This window comes from Natator depressus, chromosome 9 (genome assembly GCF_965152275.1).
Source record: "Natator depressus isolate rNatDep1 chromosome 9, rNatDep2.hap1, whole genome shotgun sequence".
NCBI lineage: Eukaryota > Metazoa > Chordata > Testudines > Cheloniidae > Natator > Natator depressus.
The window spans coordinates 15917122-15939332 of NC_134242.1; the positions used below are offsets into that span (position 1 = coordinate 15917122).

A 22211-nucleotide genomic window follows, 5' to 3' on the forward strand; every position below is an offset into this window, starting at 1 on the left:
GCACATACAATGTGACCTACTTCATAGAGATTATTGTAATAAAACTGATGGAGATAAAAGCATGGAAACAAGACTGCTGTTATTGTCTGTGGTTTATCAGGCTTTTACTTTAGGATTGAGCAGCTACAGTAGCACCAGACCTTGGCATAGTAATTCCTTTTTTTTTTTTTTTTTTTTAAAGAAATAAACCCCATCAAGGGTTTAGCTGATGTCCCGCCCCTTGGGATTTCCTCCGAATTCACACTTTTGTTTATCTCTGTCACTGAAAGTCTCTGACACACCACACTGATCGTCAGCATTTGATCTTTGTGTTTCGGCTTAATTCTTTATTTAAAATAATTTTAACCTGAAGAGGGACCCAAAATAAAACCTGGGATCCAAATGTCCTAGCCTTTTTCTCTCCACTTTCATTAGCGGAGTGCTTCCAAACCGGTGGTCTGTGATTTACTCAAGGTTTCTGGAGCACTTGCTGGTAATGTGCAGCAAGTTGGCAGGTCGTACACCGCTGGCTGCTCCTTGCTTTCAGCTTCCTCTACAAGTGTCTAGCCTCTTCTTTGCAATGAAAAGACCCTAATAATAGAGCAACTAAATAAAAGTGCCATGATTTTTCAGGGGGTCCAGGGTGCCTACAAGTCCCACTGACTTCAGTGAGCACTGCCAGTGAGCCTCTCGAAACCAGGCTGCTTTTAGTTCACTGCCCAACCTTAGGCACCCATGTCTGAATGTTTTGGCTCATGTCTGCTTTTAGGGTTTGGGTGTGCCTAACCCTTTTTTGGCCTGTACTACTCTGATCTTTGAGGTTTTGTGTCCAGCACAAAAGTGACAACTAGGATGGTCATACATTTAAGATAATATGATGTCCTCATAGAAAGGATCTAATTCCTCTCAGCTGCTGTTCCCAGCAGCCACCCTCCCCAGGCTGAGAGCATTCTGAACTCCTAAAGTATCATACAGCATTTGTGTAAACTGCAGCCAGGTATCTTTCTAGCTGGGACGGGATGCTTAGGAGCAGAGGTGGGCTGGAGCCAATGTGTATTTGATATTGGAATCTAATTTCCTTGTGAGGAAAAACAGTGGCCTAGATCGTCCTTTGTTGGTCTTGTTGCCCTGGATTTGAGGGGTGTGTATACCGCAGGGTGTGATCAAGTTAATTACAACCATATTATGTGCATTCAGCCACCCTAAAGTAATAAAACACCATACAGTTAAGGGTTAATTTTAAAACAGGCTTTTAAAAGCAAGGTTAAAACTAGCTACAGTTTCTGCTAATCAGAATGGGAGGAAAAAACAAACAAGTAAACAATGAAAACCAAAATCCTTGGTGGTTAAAAAACCTTAAGTCGAAATGCCTTTCATAGTGAAAGTTAAAAAAGTAATAATACAATAGGGGTCATTGTAACCTATGTGTTTTGTAAACGTTAGTTATAAAAAATTAGCTAATGAAATGTCCTTTAAAGCAGTCCTTAAAAGCCGTTTTTCCTGACACCCTTTCTCCCTGGTGGGTAAGAGACTGGCCACTGCAAACCTGGTGTTCTAAACCTATTGCTTATGTTTGTGTGTGCTTAAATCTAATAAATTGCAATTCTAAATAAAGCACGCTTACTTGCATAAATCTTATCAAACAGAAGTGCTATGTTCCTGTTAATTTATTCCTTACAATGCCTGGAGTAAAATAGTTAAGTTGCCCCTGTTGGGGGTTCTAAAAACCCGGGTAACAGTCTGTGCACTTGTTAAGTTGCCAGCAGATTCCACTGTTATGCTGGACAAATAAAACCAAGCAGAAGTTTCTAGCAGTACAGTAGAACAAGAGGAGAAGAGATGGCTTTTAGGTGACCCTGTAATAACTCTAAGGCTATGTCGACACTACATATTATGTTGGTATAACTGATGTCGCTCAGAGGTGTGAATAAACCACCCCACTAAGTGATACAAGTTACACCGACATAAGTGCCAGTGTGCACAGCACTGTGTCGGTGGGAGAGCTTCTCCCACTGACATAGCTTCTGCCACTCATGGAGGTGGTTTAATTATGCCGACTGGAGAGCTCTCTCTCATCAGACGCGTCCCTCACCACACGCGGTGCAGCTGCATCAGTACAGCTGCAGTGCTGTACGTATAGATATGTCCTTATCTATAACCCTTTATGCCAATTCCTAACCCTCTTTGGTGTTTACACTCTTCAGATTCTTGCAGACAATAAAATAGGTTGTTGTTTACCCAAGTTATACCTAATTAGCTCATTTAAATCTTTCCTCATGTCAGTTTCTCCAGTCCCTTAATCATTTTTGCAGCTCTTCTCTGAATTCCTTCTTAAAGACTATGATAATTTAGTCACTCTCTGTAGTAAAGAAAGAAATCAGTGCTTCTCGCCATGTGTTGGGAGACATCTGGTCAGAAAATACAGTTGTTTAGAAAGAGCTCATGTTTGCAGATTAGCTGATCACCAGGGTGTCTCTTGATTTGCTAGTTTATAAAACTGAAGTCAGAACAAAACAGATGGGGTGGTAATAGAGGAGGAAGGAGGTAACATTTATTCAGGGCTCTTTAGAATAAAGCTAATCAACCAGGTGTTAACTGCTCTTTCCTGCTCTGGAGACACTTCAGATTTCAACATACTAGAATCCTAGAATCAACATAAAATAAAATTAGGGTTCCTCAGATCAAGTCCAGTGTAAACAAAGCAAACAAGCAAAAGAAATAGAACCCAAAAATGTGTGTCCTCATAATTCTTCTCCCAGAAGACTAGTTCCACTCTTGATGTTTTGCAGGCCAAATTGAGCCTGCCAATAAGTGAGCCCAACTCCACGGTGGTCAAAGGAATTCCACCAGGACTGAATTTGTCCTCATGAGAATGTCCTGAAATTGTCTGGATGGGCTAGATTTTCCTAGTACCTATCTAACTCAGTCACTGAGTGTACATGCTTTTGATAATCATACATTTAAATCTCAAATCCGACATGCCCGACAATACTTAAGCACAGCACGGTGACCTCAGAGTTTTGCAGCTCGGCCTTTGAACTTCCCAGCTCAGCTTGCATAACCTTTCCTTCACATGAATAAATTCTAATATTTTGTAAACATACTTTTTGGCTACTGTGATAGGGTTAAAGACCATGGGGTGACTTCTGTACCAAGGTTTGCTTTCTGGAATAATACAAATGGACCACTGGCCACGGGGATAGAAAAGTACTATAGTGAAGGTGATGGAGCTGCCGAGCGACTCGTGTATGGTACACCCTCGAGCCCAAATGGTTATCTTCAGCGAATTCTGAAAGACTAAACAATGTAAAATGAATAAGTAAATAGCAACTGAGCTGCCAATAAAGATGTATAATCTATCCTGATGGCCAAGAGGCTCAACAATCTGGCAATAGACTCTGGAACCTTTAATGTCCTATGGCTGTCTGACTCCAGACTATGTCACTGTGATTTAATGTTCTTACCATGTGATGACTGTTCTGTAGCCTGTGTAAAATGAGCTGGTCAGTTCGCCTCATCACAGCAGGTAACTGGGCTTAGAAGAGAGGCCAAGTTCTGAATGTGCTTGGAGAATGAACTGCTTTTTTACCCTCAAAGTGGTTTACCGAGGAGAAGGAGAAAGAGAAGACTTCAGTCTTCAGGCCTCTTAACCAGTACTTATCACAAGCACTAAATTCACTTAAAAATTACCTTTTTCAAAGTCTGTAGTCATAACACTTAACCTTCCAAGGCTCAGCCATGGGTCCCATTGCCTTAAATTGGAATTACACCTATTTATACTAGGATTGAATATGTGCCACATTGTGAAGCACAGGCCTAAATAAAGGGCATAAGCAAAATTAGTGCAGGTGGAGAGGGGGCAGAGATGTGGCCTGCTTAAATTAACTAACTGCAACAAAGATGAAGAGAAATCATGCCAATAAAAAAATCTGTGAAATGTGATCTTTGGTGTCACTGAGTTTTATTTTTTCTTATCCCAGGATGAAGAGGAGGAGATCAAACAGGAAATTAACATGCTAAAGAAATATTCTCATCACCGAAATATAGCCACATATTATGGTGCTTTTATTAAAAAGAACCCACCTGGAATGGATGATCAACTCTGGGTAGGCAGTGCTTTTAAATGTCCTCTTCTTCCTTTTATAAGCATTGGGGTTTGATCTACTGAGTTTCCTCCAGTTGCAGTCTAACCTCCACCCTAGGAACTGTTGTTGTTTTTTTAAATGCTATATCTTCATATTGCTTGCACCCGCTTGCAGGCTGTGATGTGAGAGAACACACCCCTGTTTTGCCACAGAGACAGGATTATACCTTTGATACAGGAGTCGATCAAAAATAAACACGTAGGTGGAATTTAGTGATGCGTTGGAGAAAAGGAAGTTTTTGGCCAAAGTTTTTCAGTAGAATACTAAAGCTAAATAGTTGAATCCCTGTGAGCATCCAATGAAGTGATCTGTAGCTCATGAAAGCTTACGCTCAAATAAATATGTTAGTCTCTAAGGTGCCACAAGTACTCCTTTTCTTTTTGCAGATACAGACTAACACGGCTGCTACTCTGAAACCTAAAACTAATGGGAAATTAGTTTAAATACAGCAATGTAGGTATTGTTTTGTAGTCTAAATAACCCTTGTAGTGCAAGTAACTAGAATTGTGATTTGTGCTGTGATAACCATGGTCAGATACACAAATAATAGTTGCCGTACTGGAGCCAACCTTCTTGTAAGCTCTGCCCTGCACTCAAGGGTTTTCTCATTATGTTGTGGGGAGGGAGGAATTCAGACCCAATTTTTGAAGTGTTCCCTAATTTGGGATTCTCCAGTTTTTGGGTGCTCAACTTGAGGTGCTCTCAGGCATGACTTGTATAGGGTGTGGAGCATCCACAATTCCACTGCAGATCAGTGCAGAGTTGGTGGTATACTCATTTGAATCCCACAGAGTTGTTGCAGAGCATTGGTTTACTTAGCATTTCATCCAGCGCAGGCTTTTATCTGGCAGTTTTCTACGGTTCCCAGATAAATTGGTTCAGCTGTTTATCGTCATATGCATGTGCCAAAATGTCAACAAGTCATGGGAATAAAATAAAATAAAATCAAGGAATGTATGACTTCCGTGGCACCCGTGACAAAAAATACAGCCGAACTGAAGGACCGCTGCCAGTGATCTCTGTATTTAGGTTGGCTCAGGCTGTTCATTATAAAACGTTCTTACAATTTATTATTCTTTTATTTATTAATATATTTATTTTTAGAACCTCTTGCACATCCTCTGTTTGTGGCAGGTCTATACAGTTCAACAAGAAGAAAGCCCTTGGGCTAGAGAAGTGCCTTTTCTTTGTCCTATGATATTCCATTCAGGTTTAGCAGTCTTATAAGCTGTTAAAATTACCATTTCCTTTGTGTTGCTTGTGTTCCTTGGGGAAATGTTGGTAGTTTGCCAAAACAACTAAACACAAGCCTTCTAAAAAATCAGGCTCAGGCTGCCACCACAACATCAGATGCTGTACAGAGAACACCTGGGAGCTGCCAGAGCAGCTGTAGCAGCTGGAGTAGGGGGGAGAGCTCAGCAGTGCCATGCCAGGCTTACTGTCTCCTGACCATGCTCAATGGCCCTAGTGTCTCATCCCATCCTCTGGGGCACCACATGGCACAGGAGCTCTCCTAAACTCTCAAGATAGAAATGTAGGACTGGAAGGGACCTCAAGAGGTCTTCTAGTCCAGTCCTCTGCACTCATGACAGGACGAAGTATTATCTGGACCATCCCTGACAGGTGTTTGTCTAAGCTGCTCTTAAAAATCTCCAATGATGGAGATTCCACAACCTCCCTAGGCAATTTATTCCAGTGCTTAACCACCCTGACAGGTTAGGAAGGGAGACCTTGGGTAGGCTCCCCGTGATCTTCCCTTTGATCAGCACATTGCACCAGCAGTCCATCTTGTCTCTGGGATAATAGCTTTCTCTTGCTGCTGGCTTTGTAGTTAGCCCTATAGCTCAAGTGGTAGCAGTCTATGCTTCAGTGCTAATGCTAATGGAGGTTCTGGGCTCCCACTCTGTTGACAGTGCATGAGCATGTTGTTGCAGCTGTACATGTTGGAATTTGTTTTTACCTTGTTGCTGTTTCTGTCTGATGATTAACTCTTTTCTGGTCAGACAGTTTTATTTCTAAAGCTCCTATCCAAGGGCCTCCACAGCAACCCAAACTTGCTAAAGATAAATAATGCCAGAATAGAATCTCCCACAAATAGAATAACCTCCTTTGTCAAACCCTCCCCACCAGGCAAATAAATGATCTCCACCTCCTTCGGATAACTGGAACCAAAGGAAGCGCAAGCAGGAATTGTGATTCCCCCAGAGCCGCGGTTCTCAAACTTCATTGCACTGCAGTCCCCTTCTGACAACAAAAATTATTACATGACCCCAGGAAGGAGGACTGAAGCCTGAGCCAGAGCCCAAGCCCCGCCTTCAGCCTCAGGTCGCGGGGGCTTGGGCTTGGGCTTGGGCCTGAGCCCTGGGCCAAGCAAGTCTATTGCCAGCCCTGGAGACCCCATTTTAGCAGTCCCAACCCACAGTTTGAGAACTACTGCCCCAGAGGATTCTGGTAACCCCCCTCCACAAGCGTGCAAGGGAGAAAGCTTCTTATACGCACCCCTCCATTTGCATCCCTTTGTGCTCAATAACTGAGTGCACGTCCATGACCTGTGTTGTACAGGAGGTCAGCCTAGATGATCTAATGGTTCCTTCTGGCCTTAAAAAGAAAGAAAAAAATCTATGAATCAACCCCTCAGGAGCTGGGCCAGATTCTGGACCTTTACTTGAAGAAGGGATTAATCACAACCATTTAAAGCTTGCAGGCTATTGATGAAAGCCATGCTAATTTCCATCCTCTTTACATTTAAAAGTGGTTAAGTGGATAGAGTTTTAGAAAGTCTATGTCATGTACTGGAGCTGAATAAGAGGTGTTCGAGGGAAACTCCTTTGACAGTGGCAGAAGAGCAATGCTTTTGTCTCCACATTAAATCACTGTTGTTTGAGCTATCTGATAGAATTCTCATGCGTTCCAATTTCATCAGTGGTTGCTCCGGAGATAAAGGCTTGTTTATTTTTCACCAGCTCTTTATTGAAATAAAACTGTTTCTGATAATGCCCAAGTAATTCTCTTTATCGACACTGAGAGGGCTGATATGGAAATCGAAAAAGGGAGCTTTTTCAATAGAGATTAAGATCTCTCGGAAACAAGACAAGCGTCTGACAACATATTGTCATTCCTGCGCGGTATCATACTGGTGAAGAGGTCTTTCAGTTCTACTGTTCTCCATTCAATAACAGCAACCAGCAAAGAAATAATGAGCTACTACACCGACTAATTTTCCTGCAACTAGGAAACTGCACACAGCATACTCTGCTGTGTCTCCTGACACTACTGATGCAGTATCACAAATCTGACATATTTGTAAAAGGGAAATAAAAACCACTTGTATACTAGGAAAGGGAAGAGCAAGGTAAAATATTTGACACTGGAGATGGCAGTGACCTTGGGGGTTTTTTTCACCTTCTTCTGCAGCATGGAGTGCAGTCACTGGCCGGGGTTATCTGAGTGTATTGCAGGCACCTCTGGCATTGGTGCACCTAGGTCCCTCCTATTCTTGGTCTGTGTTTAGTCTCTTGTGGGCTGTAATACTTTGGTTTGATTTTGGTTGCTGGGTTTAATGTGCAGCTGCTAGGTGGTGTTGGTGGCCTGTGATATACAGGAGGTCAGACTCGGTGATCTGATGGTTCCTTCAAGCCTTTAACTGTGTGGCTCTAAGTGTAAAAGACACTGAAAATTGATTTAACCATGTTTTGGTCAAAATGTTGCTTTTAGATGTGCGTGATGGATATCTTCGATTTTCTCTCTGCTCATGCTGATCTTCTGTCCATGGAGGTCCTATGCATGTAGCTAGAGGAGACTATCTGAGACAAAATTCACTGCAAATCTTAGAGAATCTTTGCCCCCAGTATTACTATTAGTTTGTCTTATCCAGGTAGATCGGCTATAGCAATGGGCATAAAGTAGCAGAGCTCAGCTAACAGGTGGACTAGGTCATAAGGTCACTCAATACTGAGGAATGTTTTTTGGGAAATAGAGCTAAACCGAACCATCGAAACATAAAAATGCAGCTCTGATTTCCCCAGCTGTCTTTGTGTGTTGATGCATTTTTTCAGCTAATGCCTTCCTTTATTAGTGCCAGACTGTGCCTGGTCCTTGTGGGTGCACAGAGAAGAAGGCACAAGAAAGCTTCCCTCCTGCTTGTATGCCCTGGTAATTGCATACGATCAGTCTGCTCAGGGTAGTGCATGGACTGCTCCCTTACACATCCCCCTGTGGATGCAAATCTTCCTTCAGCGGGGGTGGAGGGGGTGAGACAATGGCCCCTGTTGCATTAATTTAATGGAATATATGGGCCGAAAGAGTTAAAGGTATTAACATCACCCTGAAATTGTCCAACATTAAACAGTGTTAAATGAGGTTCAGGGGTTGATATACAGAATGATATACAGATGTGCTTTGTGCCCTGGCAAACACCATTAAACATCCGTTAACCCTTTATTAAAGATCTATAGAAAAGAAGGAAAACAGTTAAACCATTTGTAGGGTAACTTACTAAGGCTTTCATTTTAACAACATCCCTTTTTTCCTTTATCCTTTAGCTGTGGGGAGTCTTTAGAAGGAAAACCCCCCTGTCTGACTATCTCCTAGATCAGGGGTGGGCAAACTTTTTGGCCCGATGGTCACATCGGGGTTGGGAAACGGTATGAAGGGCCAGGTAGGTAAGGCTATGCCTCCCCAAACAGCCTGCCCCGTCCATCCACCCTCTCCCACTTCCCGCCCCCTGACTGTCCCCCCCAGAACATCCAACCCGTCCAACCCACCCTGCTCCTTGTCCCCTGGCTGCCCCCTCCCGGGACTCCTGCCCCCTATCCAACTCCCCCGTCCCCTATCCAACTCCCCCGCCCCTTGACAGTCCCCCCCCCCCCAGCCGGGAGCTCAGGGCCGGGCGGGACAGTCCTGCGGGCCGGATGTGGCCCGCGGGCCGTAGTTTGCCCACCTCTGTCCTAGATGGTAGTAAAGATGGTAATAACTTCCCTTTTGGGAAAAAGAGAAGTTAGTTGAGATGGGCTAAAGCTGTCAGTGTTGCTGCTGCTGTTAAAGTCCAATCCCAATTCCTAGAAGACAAAACAAGATAGGCACACATGCAAAAGGGGAAAGAAAAGAACCGCAAAGATTTAAAAAATGCAGCTTCTGTTTCTGGTGTTGAATTTAACTTGCAACCTCACTGCTTTAAAAAAAACAGCAGCAACCCACCACAGGCACAATACACGATCTTATCAGCTGCTTTGAGACCTGGCAAACATGTGCCAGCGTCTGGCTGTTTAGGGCATTGCTTCTGGCTGCTTATTTCTGGTCACAGGCTTTCAGCGTGTTGCAAAATATGCAGTCTTGGCTGGCTAAGCCAGACTCTTAAGAGACAGAAGGGAAAGGGAGAGAAATAGGAAAGAGAAGAAATAAGGCAGGAAAGGAAAAGGATGGTTGTGGGAGAGGGGAGACCAAGTCTCACATCCTAGGTGTTGTTCAGGATTTAGCTGGAGATGGTGGAGATGGAAATGTCTTTGGGGTCCCTTTTTCAGACCTGGTCTGATCAGGACATTTCTCAGGATTAGGAGTCCCAGGAGATGATGGGTATGGCAGCCATGATGGTGAAGCTCACTTCTTCTCCTTCTCTCATCATTCAGTCAGTCAGTGTCACAGTAGTCAGCTTTTCTCCTCCACTGATTTTTTTTCTCTTCTTTTAAGGAGCCGAAAAGGGAGTGATGGGCAGAATGACCCTTCCTCTCATTATTTTGTCCACCAATTAGATCTAATTTCCCACACCCTAATTTTGATTCATTGATTTCCAGCCCCACACTGTTTTGCTTATCAGGCATGATCTTAACACGGTCCTTGATTCATGGCAGTAGGTCTTTTTGTTTGGACTCATTCAATCTGTCTCTTTATTGCACCTTTTCCCATCAATATTTGTTGTTATAGGTTATTGTGACTTTTTTTGAACCTTCAGACACTGTTCATACCTGAGCTCACAATTAGGGGAAAACTGTAGGCCCAGTTATCGCAACACCTCCTACTCCACAGTGACCTACCATTTAGCACAGCCCTGGGCAGGGAGGGGCAGCATGCACACACCTTGTGAACAAGGAAGCTCCACACAGAGAGACACATTCCCTATACAGAAGAACGTGCAGTCTAAGAAGACAGAGGATGAGCATTGGAGCCACAAGCAAAGCGATCAGTGTGATGGTAGGCAGAAAGTTTGCTAGTGAACTTTTTATAAAGTTAAACCCATTGAATTCAACTCCGCCCCCACATCATCCCTCCATCCTATCACCTATTTGACCCCAAACATCAATTCCCAGCCTTAATTCCAGTCTCCTTATGACCTGCCTCTGATCACTGGACTTCCTATCCCCACATAAATGAGTAGTTCACTCATCAGATAAATAAAGTAAATAGAGTAGAGAGGACAGTGAACAAGTTGCTGGTAGGTGTCATGATAGGCATCAAGAAAGATTAAACGAATAGAGGGTAGTGGCCTTTTATACCAGCTCAAAGAGGGAGCATTCCATGTATTGTGCATCACTGTTCAAGAAAGCATGGGGTCATTTGAGAGAGGCAGACCACTAAGACGTTGAGGTTGGCATCAGCGTCAGAGTGCTGGGCATGGGGAGGGGATGTAAGTGATGGATTTTTAGAGAGGGATAGAATTATGCAGGGGGTCATAAAGAAACTTGTACTTGATTGCAAAAGTGATCAACACAGAGAAGTCCTTCCTGAGCATGTTGATGTTCCAGAGCTGTTTCTGGAAATGTTATCAGAAGCTGTAGGGTTTCTTCTTAAGTTCAATATGTTACCCCGTAGCTGTATGCTGTGTGTTAATATGGGTGTTGCTTTGCTGGATGATTGTCATCTGTCCTTGTCATCTGCAGTGTATTGAAGTGATTAACCAAAAAGATCTGCCATCCATGTACAATTGTATAGGATTTTGCTGTGGCTTCTAGAATTGGATTTACACTGCATGCAGAGTAAGCTTCAGGCTGGTGACAGCTGAGGGCAGAGCAGTGGTAATGTAGCCATTCCCCAGTGGGGAGAGGTACTTGCCTTTCTGGTGGGAGATGGATTGCTTCCATGGCAACCCTAAAAATGAGTGGGAAGGTTGATTTATAAGGGGGGGGAGAAGAGGGGGAAATAAAAACATGCAGCCTTCAGAATACCTACCCTTGGCAAGTACCTCAGAGTCCCTGCTTCTATGCCCTGCCATGCAGCCCTCTGCCACAGCTGGGAGGGAGTGCACTCAGTCAGCCTTTCCTAAGATATAATGTCACTTACAGACAGATCAGCTGAGGGGTGGTTCTCCCAAGAATGATCCTAAATCCGGATAACTCCAACTGCAGCCAGGCTGTCAGTGAGCAGATGCTCCAGGTACAGAGGTGTATGCGTCAGGGGAATCCTGCAAAAAATAAAAAAGGAAAGATTTTAAAATGTAACAATGAGACCTGGAACCATTTAATTTTTTCTTATATTTTTCAGCATTTAAAATCTATAAGGGCCAGTTTTACTCTTGGCACTATTGGTGTAAATCCAGGGGAACTCCCACTGCAGTTTAGATTTACACTGGTGTTCCTGAGAGTAGAATTTGGCCCATAGTGATGATCCAAATCCTGCTGTCATTTACATGCATGCAAACTCATCCACTCTTCTGGGTGGGGGGGGGGGGCGTTTGCACATATGTGTACCTAAAAGCAGAACTGGTCTCGTTCTGCAAACCATGTTTGTGGATTGCAGATCGATTGTGGATACAGATTTTGTATCCATGCTGGGCTCTATCATTCTGTTGAGTGGACTCATTAGAGAATGTCTCTGCACAGCTGAAACCTTAACCAACTCAAATTAAATATTTAGAAGTTTGAGCTTTGCAGAAAAAGATTTAAGCTGACCTTTAATTCTGGTCAGTTCCTTCAAGGCCCACTTTAAGCGATAATCCACATGACCTGAGAGCAAAATACAAAAGGAGTGTTTGGAAAGAGGCAGTTATAAGGAGATTGGCATTGAACAGGACTGGTTAATGGAGTCTGGCTGAGAGGATAGATCGTGTGTCATAAGCAAGACTTTCTGCTGCTTTGTGACTAAGTAAGCCTAAGCTATTTAATTTCCAGTTTTGTTCAAAGCTATTTCTGCAGGAGCTATGTATGTACTATAACTCTCAATCCTGTGACTGTGTCCACTCATTTCTCTTCCACTCTTTGAATTCCTGCTTAGTCCTGACGATACCTATTTTCAGGCTTCCTAAGTGGCATGAATTACTTGTCTGGCCTCGCGCTGTTAGAAGGTGCTAACAGAATGTAGCCTGGCAAATTGTTTATTTATGAAAGTCTGCAAGGGTGTTTATATTGTCGGCCACTGCCTTCGAAGGAAGGAGACTGGTGTGTCAGTGGCATGCGTTTCTGTGCCCACGGGCTAAAGCAACCAGACAGACGTGTCGTCGTAGTTGTGGTGCCGAAGCTTTAAAAGGAGCAGAGTCTGAGAACTGTAGGCAGCGCTCTTTAATTTGCAACCTGTTCTAGCTGGGCTGCTAGTAGAGTCAATTAAAACCCACTTTTATCTATTCAGTTCAGCACGCTGAATGGGAACGTTCCTTTCTACTGAATATTTTAATCGATGCTTAATACAAAATCAATTGGTTTCTCATTTTCAGAAACAAGCAGCAGCTTTTCTGCTGAATTACCAGGTGAAGGAGATGGAATTTTTAATGCCCTGCTCTTGGCTCCAGGTGTTAATAATTGTGGTTGTCGCATAAAGAGTAATGATGTTTACGACAGTAAAGAAGGGGGCCTTTATAAAGGAGCTATGAAAGTGTAATGGTCCCTAAAAGGTTTATATTGGCTGTCCTGACACACTGACCTGCTCTCAGTCCCATTCTGTATCCAAGCACAGAGCTGAGCAGGGCCGGCTCTAGGCACCAGCAAATCAGAAGGGACAGCACTTCAGCTGTTCTTGGGGCGGCGCTCCTTCCTCGGCGGCAGCTTCTTCATTTTTTCTTCTTTGGTGGCCGCTTTTTTTTTTTTGCTTCGCTGCTTGGGGCGGCAAAAAAGGTAGAGCCGGCCCTGGAGCTGAGTATAGGTTTTGTACCCCCCCATATGCAAAGTAGCAAGCACAGGGCTTTATCCACCTTGCTCCCCACCTTTTGGCCAGTTCCGTCAACTCTCTCTACCCACAGCACGCACCTGGACAACTCAGGCTGTAGTAACACACCTTGCCTTCAGCCCTCACACACATAATCGCTACCAATTGTGTTTTGTGAGGCCTTCTGCAGCCTATCTACATAGAGAGGAAGCCAGGAAGTGGAGCTAATATCAATGCAGCTTGGTCCTTGTTGGGCAGGGCAGTTAGGAGATTTACTCTCTGAGGTGGCCTGCAGGCATTAAAGTCTGAGGGGATCATTGCCAGGGAGCCTGGGACTATTTATTTATTTATTTGGCATATGCCATCCGGGCAAGCCAAGCCACAACTTTCTTATCAACAGTGTTGAAGGCACAAAGGCCTCCAGAAAGATAAGTCATTTTGCAGTCCTCAACAATGGGTATCATGGTTTGTGGCTGCCCACATTGACATAGTGGACTGTGTCTAAAATGCCAAAGAAATTCTACAAAAAGAAAAGGAGTACTTGTGGCACCTTAGAGACTAACAAATTTATTTGAGCATAAGCTTTCGTGAGCTACAGCTCACTTCATCAGATGTATGCAGTGGAAAATACAGTAGTGGGATTTTATATAGACAGAGAATATGAAACAATGGGTGTTACCATGCACACTGTAACGAGAGTGATCAGATAAGGTGAGCTATTACCAGCAGGAGAGAAAAAAAAAAACCTTTTGTAGTGATAATCAATGTGGGCTATTTCCAGCAGTTGACAAGAATGTGTGAGGAACAGTAGCGGGGAGCACAAATTCCATGTCCGGTATGAAACCAGTTGAGAAGGCTCCATTGCCTTTGTGGTAAATCAAACCTGGGTTGACGTTGAATGGGGTCCGAGACAAGATAATGATTTGTCACTTTCTCTGTGCACCAGAATCTTGCCACATGTCCTCTACCATAAATCCCTTACCTAGTAAACTTATCCACAGTGGGCGCCATGAAGGCAGACAACCATGTGGTGGATTAAACATGTCTTCAGTTAACAATAGATGTGGCATATCATGCAATTTCATCACAAGCTTTGTCTATGCTTTCCTCTCTGTGAATGCTAGCTGATCGAATTCAAGTCTGGGACTCAGCATTGGCTAGTAAGTTGGGGAGGGGGCTTTCAGTACCACTCGGTGTTAGCCTAGCTCTGCTGCCATGGAAGTCGATGGGCATTTTATCGTTGTCGCCAGTGGGAGCAAAATTGGTACAACACTGAGCACTTTGGAAAATTCTGCCTTTGGTGTGTAGTGCAGTGCCCGGCGAAGAGCTGGGACCCATGTGACCATGAAGGTAACTTAGGCCAAAACCCACCAATGCCCAGGGGCAGGTTATTGTCATGTTTCTATTCAGAGCTCCTATGCCCTAGCTTCCTGGTGCAAACTGACTACAAAGAGATTTCACTTCAGAATCCAGGGTTAAACATGGCGTGGATTGATTGAACAGTTGAGACTTAATCAGTTGCTCTTGAGGGCAAGGGTGTGGCAAGAAAGAACTTGGTGTTAGGGACAGGAAAATCACAGGAAGGGTAGGGAGTTGTTGCAGACAAATAGTTCTGGAGGGGCCCTCTCTTGAGTATTGAAGTTCCCATGGGAGGGGTCCAGATCAGTCTGCTGGATAATGGCTTCACGCACAAGTGTTAGTTATTTCTGAGCTCTGGACCTCAATTCAGAGCTAGCTGAATGTAATGCACAGTGGCGGTGGGGCCAGAGGGGGCCTGGGAAATGTTTTTGGAGGCCACTTCTATATCAAGAGAAAAATGATTCATTCACAAGCTGTGAGGATTCATGAAGCAATACGTTCAGAGAATGCAGGCCACAATGGAGTAACAGCTGCTGTGCTTTTACAGGCCTTGCTTGTAAAGATTGTTGCTCTAGTCAAACATAAAAGGGAAAATAAATACTAAATGAACTATATTAAAAATCCTTAATGATCAGCCATGGAAATTAAATTTCAGAATGTGATCTTACCTTCATTCCGTCCTGCTTATAATTTTATTTAAGAGTAATAAAAATTTAGTCAGCATTTCGGGTTTAGTATCTTCCTCCACCCCTCAATATCTCCAGCATTTAACAAGCTTGGTAATGATACAAGCAGTTATTAGGCTAACCGCTCTATTAGTCTTGCGTCTGCAGGCAGTATTACACAGATAAGAAGGCACACAATGCAAGCACATTTGAAGATCTCCGAGCACTGTACAAATATGAGGGAATGAATCCTGATAACCAATCCTGTCACATACTATCAGGTTTATCACCATTTTATAGATGGGGAAGGTGAGACTCAGGAAGCCTATTGAAGAGCTGGGGGTGGAACCCAGATCTCTTGATTCCCAGCACATTGCTTTAGCCACAAGACTATCCTTCCCTTTGTAGTGGGCAGTTAGTTAGAAAACAGGGCAGGGACCATGACTCCTGGACATGATCACCAGCTTTTTGCCACCAACTTGTGTGGTGACCCCGAGCAAATCACTTAACCATTCCAAACCTCTGTTCTTGTATGTATAAAATGAAGGTATTGGCATTATGACGCAAATGTTGTGATACATAATGTCTGTAAATTGCTGTACATGTGCAAAACACTGTTATGGCTAGTCAGTGGAGGAGGTGAAGATAAAGCTCAATACAGCCTGTGGCCAACTTCACTGAATAATTTCTCACAGTAAAGCTATATTTTTGCAGTACTTTGTGAATTTAAAACACAAACAGGCAATTCAAAATGTTGTGGAAGAACAATTTTACTTCACATATTTTGTCCATCTCTATTTGTAGCAATTGCTTAGTTCTTTATCCCTTCAGTACAAAGCCTTCACAAGAAGTGCCGTTCTTTGAGTCAGAGGTCCATTATCCTTCTACTGCAGGCTGAGATACATTGACAACGTTGTTCGCTGGCTACTGCCCCTTCTCTTAAAGCATCAATGGCACAGCTTATTCAAAATGCCTCACAGTTAGCAACAAATGTTCATTGTTAAGCCCTGTTGGACCCTTGCCCAACTGGACCCGTCTGCTGCTGGTATTGCCAGTACTGTAATAATATTTGCGGGTGCTGGATATTCTCTTACACATGTTATGGGGTTGTACGTCTCTTAGTATTTTTGAAAAGCTGAGTTGGGAATTAAACTCTCCCGGGACTCTCATCTTTTTTTAATTTTTAGGAGACTTCACAATTATTCAGGGGTTACATGAGGCAAATGGCTACTTGATGTACTTCTTGCTACAAATTGAAATCAAGGACAGAAGTGTAGGACAGAGTGAGCTGGCAGGACTATAGAGATGATCACTCAAATTAATGGATAAATAAATAAAAGTGGATACTTGTAATTATGTTTGGTCCTTCTTTTTAATATTTTGTGATTGCAATATATAGGGTAAAGGTCCCTTCATTTTCCATTGCTTTCTAGTTATGAGCAATATAAACATAGGTACAATGTGCATCGTCTGTCAGTCCTGAGGGAGAAGACAAATGTACAGTCATTCCCAACCATTTTTTTCCTGCCTGGGACTCAAATTCGCCCTCAGTTTTTGGCCACAACTCACCCATCCGTTAGCCAGATGCAAAATTGTGGGTTTGGAGTCACGGTAGGGACTTGCAGATGGATTTATTTGGGAGGGCACTGGATGAACGTGCGGGGGTGGGGGTGTGGTTGAGGGGGATGTTCTGGGACGTGAGTGTGAGATGATGGCACGGTAGTGTTAGGAGTTGGGGGTCTGAATGGGGGTATAAGGAGTCTCTCTCTCACACACACATCAACTATCCTCAGCCTCCGTGACAGCAGCATGCAATGTAATGAAACCCTTAAGTTTTATGTCCTGTATGTGTATATCAAATTTATTATATTTAGCTAATGACTTATATAAATATTTTCTATAGTCCTCATGACTGTAGTATCCTAAGTGCTTATTTCACCAGATACACATGCAGACATTACAATTCCCATGTACAGTATCAGTCAGTTACGAGGGAAAAGAGAAAGGGAAGAACTTCTTTCTTGCCAAGAGTTATATTATTCCATTTTACGGGGAGCAATTAGTAATCGATTATTTTGTTTTCTGGGTTGTGAAGCTGTCAACCAGGTAACAATGTTTGGTGTTTTGATCCTTGTTCTTATCATTTAGGAGGGGAAAGTTTTAATCTCTGTGGTTGAATTAATTACCTGCGCGATCCCATGGCTGATTTAGCCAATCATAAGTTCATTTCTTAAGCCCAATTTTGTTTCTTAGGGACATGCAAAGAGTTTATCTGCCTTCATCTGGAGCAGACCTGAGAAACAAATGATTCTAGAAGTTACCAAAACTAGATATGGAAAGGACGTACTAGGTCAAGATGGTCTTTCTTCCTGCTAGTACGGCATTGTTCCCAATGTTCTATTCAAGTATCTTATCTGAACTGAAGATTGTAACAGTGTTTGGTCTTTGTTTTATGACTGTGCCAATAGGATAGTACCTATAACTGAATCATCCAAGCAGCTGGGGGGAGCTAACCCTTTTATTGTCTTTTTTCCCCCTTTCTCTTTTCAGCTTTCAGTTTTTAGTAAAGTGAAGTCAATTGGTTTGAAAACATGAAATATTGTCTAAGCCCGAAGTAATAAACCAAATTATTTTAGCAAAATTAAAATCATATATTTAAGAAGTGCAAACCAATCTACAGACTGGAAAATTTTCTTTTATGATCATTCATGTTATGTGGTGTGTATATATATAGATATTGGGTACAGTCCTGCATTCTTTATGTGCACAAAATTTCCCTGGAAAACAGTAGGAATTTGGTGGGTGCATGGATAGCAGGATCAGACCCATTGTGCTGGTCTTGTCTCTCTTATTTCATGACTGATCAGTTTTGGGTCTGGGCCTGAATAAGATCCTCAGGTTCATGCCCTCTGTTTGGATTTTTATATTTACTGTTAAAACAAATTAAACAGTAGAAGAGTGGATAAAATCCATCCAGTCTGATTTGAAACAACTCTAGTGAACCACTCTCCTTGGCAGACTGTTCCACAGATTAACAAACTTTACCCATTAAGAGATGTTTTCTGATATGAAAGGAAGCAGAGAACAGCCCCACAGCAGAAAGGAGTGAAAACTTAAGTAGATCATTAGAAATGGAATTATAGGTAGAAAACTTCTCCCTGGTTTAATAATGTCTGCACACATTTATGGAAGATTTATGTTCAAGAGACTGATTCTGAGGCACCTGTATATATCCTATTTGCATTGATATAGAACTAGGCCCTGTAGTGAGAATATAGAATATGTTGCAGTGGGATTGGTGACATCAAGATTTCTAACTTTTTTCCCATTGTTTTTCAGTAATAAAGTTACTCCAATTTTTTGTTCTGATGCCTCTTGAAGGAAAACAGGCTTCTCAAGCAATGCAAAAAATTCTTTTTAAACAAATAAACTCAACTCAAAATTATTCAGTGATCACTTTCTGTTGCAGTGAAATTGCATCATAAATACCTTGCCAACTGCAATGTACTACATTTGGTTATTGCAACCCAGAGGATGCTTTCAAGTTTAATTACAATCATTGTTCTTTTGTTTCCTTTGCCAGCTGGTGATGGAGTTCTGTGGTGCTGGGTCTGTCACCGATCTGATCAAGAACACAAAAGGGAACACTTTGAAGGAGGAGTGGATTGCGTACATCTGCAGGGAGATTTTACGGGTATGTGTCCAAAGTGAGCTACTGTAGTTCTAAATGTCATTCACCAAATGCAGTGTTTGAAGATTGGCTTTTTACACTTAGAAAAGAGGGAAAGCTTGTGAGATGGCACTTTAGGCTGTGTGGCCAATGTGCTGGCATAAGCTAATGCTTCTTAGGTGCCTGTAGGTTTGAATGATTCATGTGCTTGTCTGATGCATAATAAATAACTGCCAGTTAATGCATCCTAGCTCTGTTAGTTTCTTGACTTTTAACTCTGTTTTTCCTTCAACAAAAATGTAATTCCCTTTAATAATAAATCAGTACAAAAATTTATTTAAGACAGAATTCCATTTTCAATTAACAGAAAGGGAAGTCCTAATACAGTCTGCAGAAGGAATCTGTGTTTTAAAAAGACACATTCAAATGATTCAAATGGCACATTTTTATTTTTCCCTTTGCCTGGTGTCACTGGCTTGAGTGAGGATGTTGGAACTTTTCTACCCCTTAGACGAGGGTTGGATTGGAATGGCTTACACTGGCAAGTGCCAGTGTTCCATAGCCGTGCATTTTGTGCCTTCCTTGAATGATGCACTTCCATAGTGATGCCCATGTCATTCAGGTAGGCAGTCTACATGATCATAATAGGATGACCTTAAAAATCTATGAATGTAAGGAATAAGTTTTGTTTTTAAGTCCATCATATACATAGTGTGGGAACTCCGTACGGAATAGATTTCAAGAAACAACCACCATTTGAACGAGTGCCCAAAAAATGAGGAAGGAAGTGAGTGCTCAAACATGCACATGGAAGGATATAAAATGTTCATGAAGTTCCCGTTGCTGTCCAGTGGTGACTAAGCATTTGTTTATTTACAATACATGCCGCCATCCGCACCATCCCCTGCAATTTGATGAGCAAAATAACAAGCACTGTAGCTAATCAGCTGCTGTAGCGACATTTCCTTCAGTCTCGGGAAACCACAGTTACACAGGCTTAGTTTAAATTTATGAACTGGTAAGCCTGTTTTGCAAAATAGCCCTACCAGTGAGTCAGAACCTAACCACTGGGTCATGATCCAGAGTCACCATCAAGTGTCAAGCCTCAACATTTGGTTATGTTTGGCTATGTAGTTGCAGTGGGGCACACCTTTGGAATGTCCCCTTGAATCTGTGCATAACGTCACCTGTATCCTTGGCTCCAGCACCTCTTGTGGGTCGTCTGCTTCTCACTGGGTCTTCCATGGCTCGGCCCTCCAACCAAGTCACATAAAGTTCAAACCCCTTCTGGGGTAACTGAAAGGTCCAAATGAAAATCCAAACATCTGAATAATTCTTCTGTCCCCTTGGGGTACTGAAGTCTTCTACTTCCACTTACAAACCCTGTCTCAAGGCTCTCTCCCACAGGAGCCTACTCTGTTCCCTGTGGGTCTCTTCCACCCATTGTAGGCCCTAACTCAGTCCCCCCACCAGCTTCCAGGAGCCTTCACTGCTCCCTGTGGGATTACCTCCATAGGAGAGTCTTGCCTCCTCTTCAATCCCTGAGGCCTACCCCAGGCTCTTCCCAGAAAGAAAGAGGAAACATCCTGTCTCCTCTTCTCCCCTCAACTGAGCTCAGTGCTGTTTAAGTAGTCCTCTGCAGGTGGCATCAGTCTCCATTACACCCAGCTGGGATCACTAATTGTCCCTACATAAACAGATTGGGGTGAGGCTGAGAGGTAACTGCGAGGTCATGGGCCAGGCAGAGCCCAGCTTGCCTTGAAAAGCCAGCGAGCCTGTGAAAGTGGTCTGCTCTTTCTATAGAGGAGAGGAGAGTCATTGCATGACCTATGACTCAAAGGGTTTGTGGAGTGGGTGAAGAACCTGAGCCAGAAAAGGGATTTTTCTCCATCCTTGTTGTATATATGCTTAAGAAGGCAAGAAGGAACCATTGGGATACTTCTAGTTCTTTGTCTCTCCTCTCTCCCAATCAGAAGCACTTCTGAAAGGAATGGTACTGTGCCAGATTTTTCTTTCTTTCTTTGTATTGTGGTAGTGCCATTGTGCTAGATGCTGTACAAATACAGAACAAAAAGATAGTCACTGCCCCAAAGAGCGTACAATCTAAGTAACTGCTTACAGTATCCCCTTTCTTCTTTCAGGATCCTCCTATCCTTCATTCAGAAAACAGGTTTCCCTTTAGTTTTGAAAAAAACCATGGTGGCGATAGTGCTTTTCATCCCATCTTTAAATAAATCCATGGGTTTAAAGTATGGGGTGGAGGTGGGTGGAAGGTTCAAAACCCAGATCTAGTTTTACAAACCACAGAAGAGTCTGAGAGATTGGTAATATTGAAAGATGCCATTCTCAAATGTTTAACATTGGTACTCTTTTGTGCTCTGTAACACAATTCAAGACATATAATACAAAGAAAAGCTGGCTTGTTACATATTTATACACCGTACAGCAAAGGAAACTTTGGTCCATATACAATATATTTGTATTTAAAATCTTCCAGATATATTTTTAAAGATACAAGTATACATCTATGTGGCTAGTGAAAAATCAACATAGTGTCTTGTTAGACAAATTTTCTAGCCTGCCCAAGGTGGCAGTCATTCTTCTGTTAGGGAATACCGCTAATAGTAGTCCTTATAGTTCTTTTGTTAATGAGCAATTAAGATAATTCCAGGCCTATAGAAGTAAATTATTCATAGGACATTTAGATGCATTTCAAATTAATTCATTCCGATCACTGATAGTAAAGGGGTGGCATGTAGAAGTATATGATCATATACTGAAAATGTGATATAACATTGCGAATCATTAATGGTGCTTATCTTGTCACTGTAATCAATGGGAACTCATAAATATTATTTAAGATTGAAGGTTTGATGTGATTTTATAACACCTAGGGCTTGAGCCTACATAGCTGAATGGAAGCTTTGCCATTTCCTTGGATGCACGCAGGATCAAACAGCTAGAGTCTAAAACTGTAATAATTCAGTTAAGAACTGGAATGCAAGAAGGCTTCCAGATCTCTGTAGAAATTGTTCTCTGTAGTAGTCCCAAAGTAACAAGCATAAAATGACTAATAACTGCCAGCAGTGATAGCGGAAATTATTTTCTTTTTAAAAATGAATATTTAATATGAAATGAAAACCAATAAGAAATTAGTTTTTAAAGTAATCCATATTGTACCAGACTACCAATATAGGTGGCTATTACTTGTAAACCCTGAAATGGTAAACACATGAAATAAAAATGCAGGTTGCATGAAAAAATTAATGAACTAATAAAAAGGCACAATGGGAAACTAGTTTACCTCTAGCCTTCAAGAGAGACTTT

The 22211-nt window shown here is 42.5% G+C and overlaps 1 protein-coding gene across 6 annotated transcripts in view; it reads left to right on the plus strand.

The window, feature by feature from the left end:
• Positions 1-22211, plus strand: part of TNIK (TRAF2 and NCK interacting kinase) — a 302103-nt gene that overhangs the window by 169457 nt on the left and 110435 nt on the right. For all 6 annotated transcript variants that reach the window (XM_074963574.1, XM_074963569.1, XM_074963575.1 and 3 more), the window contains exons 4-5: positions 3960-4085; positions 18798-18908. In XM_074963574.1, the coding sequence (XP_074819675.1) occupies positions 3960-4085; positions 18798-18908 (237 nt within the window). The remainder of the gene's footprint in view (positions 1-3959; positions 4086-18797; positions 18909-22211) is intronic.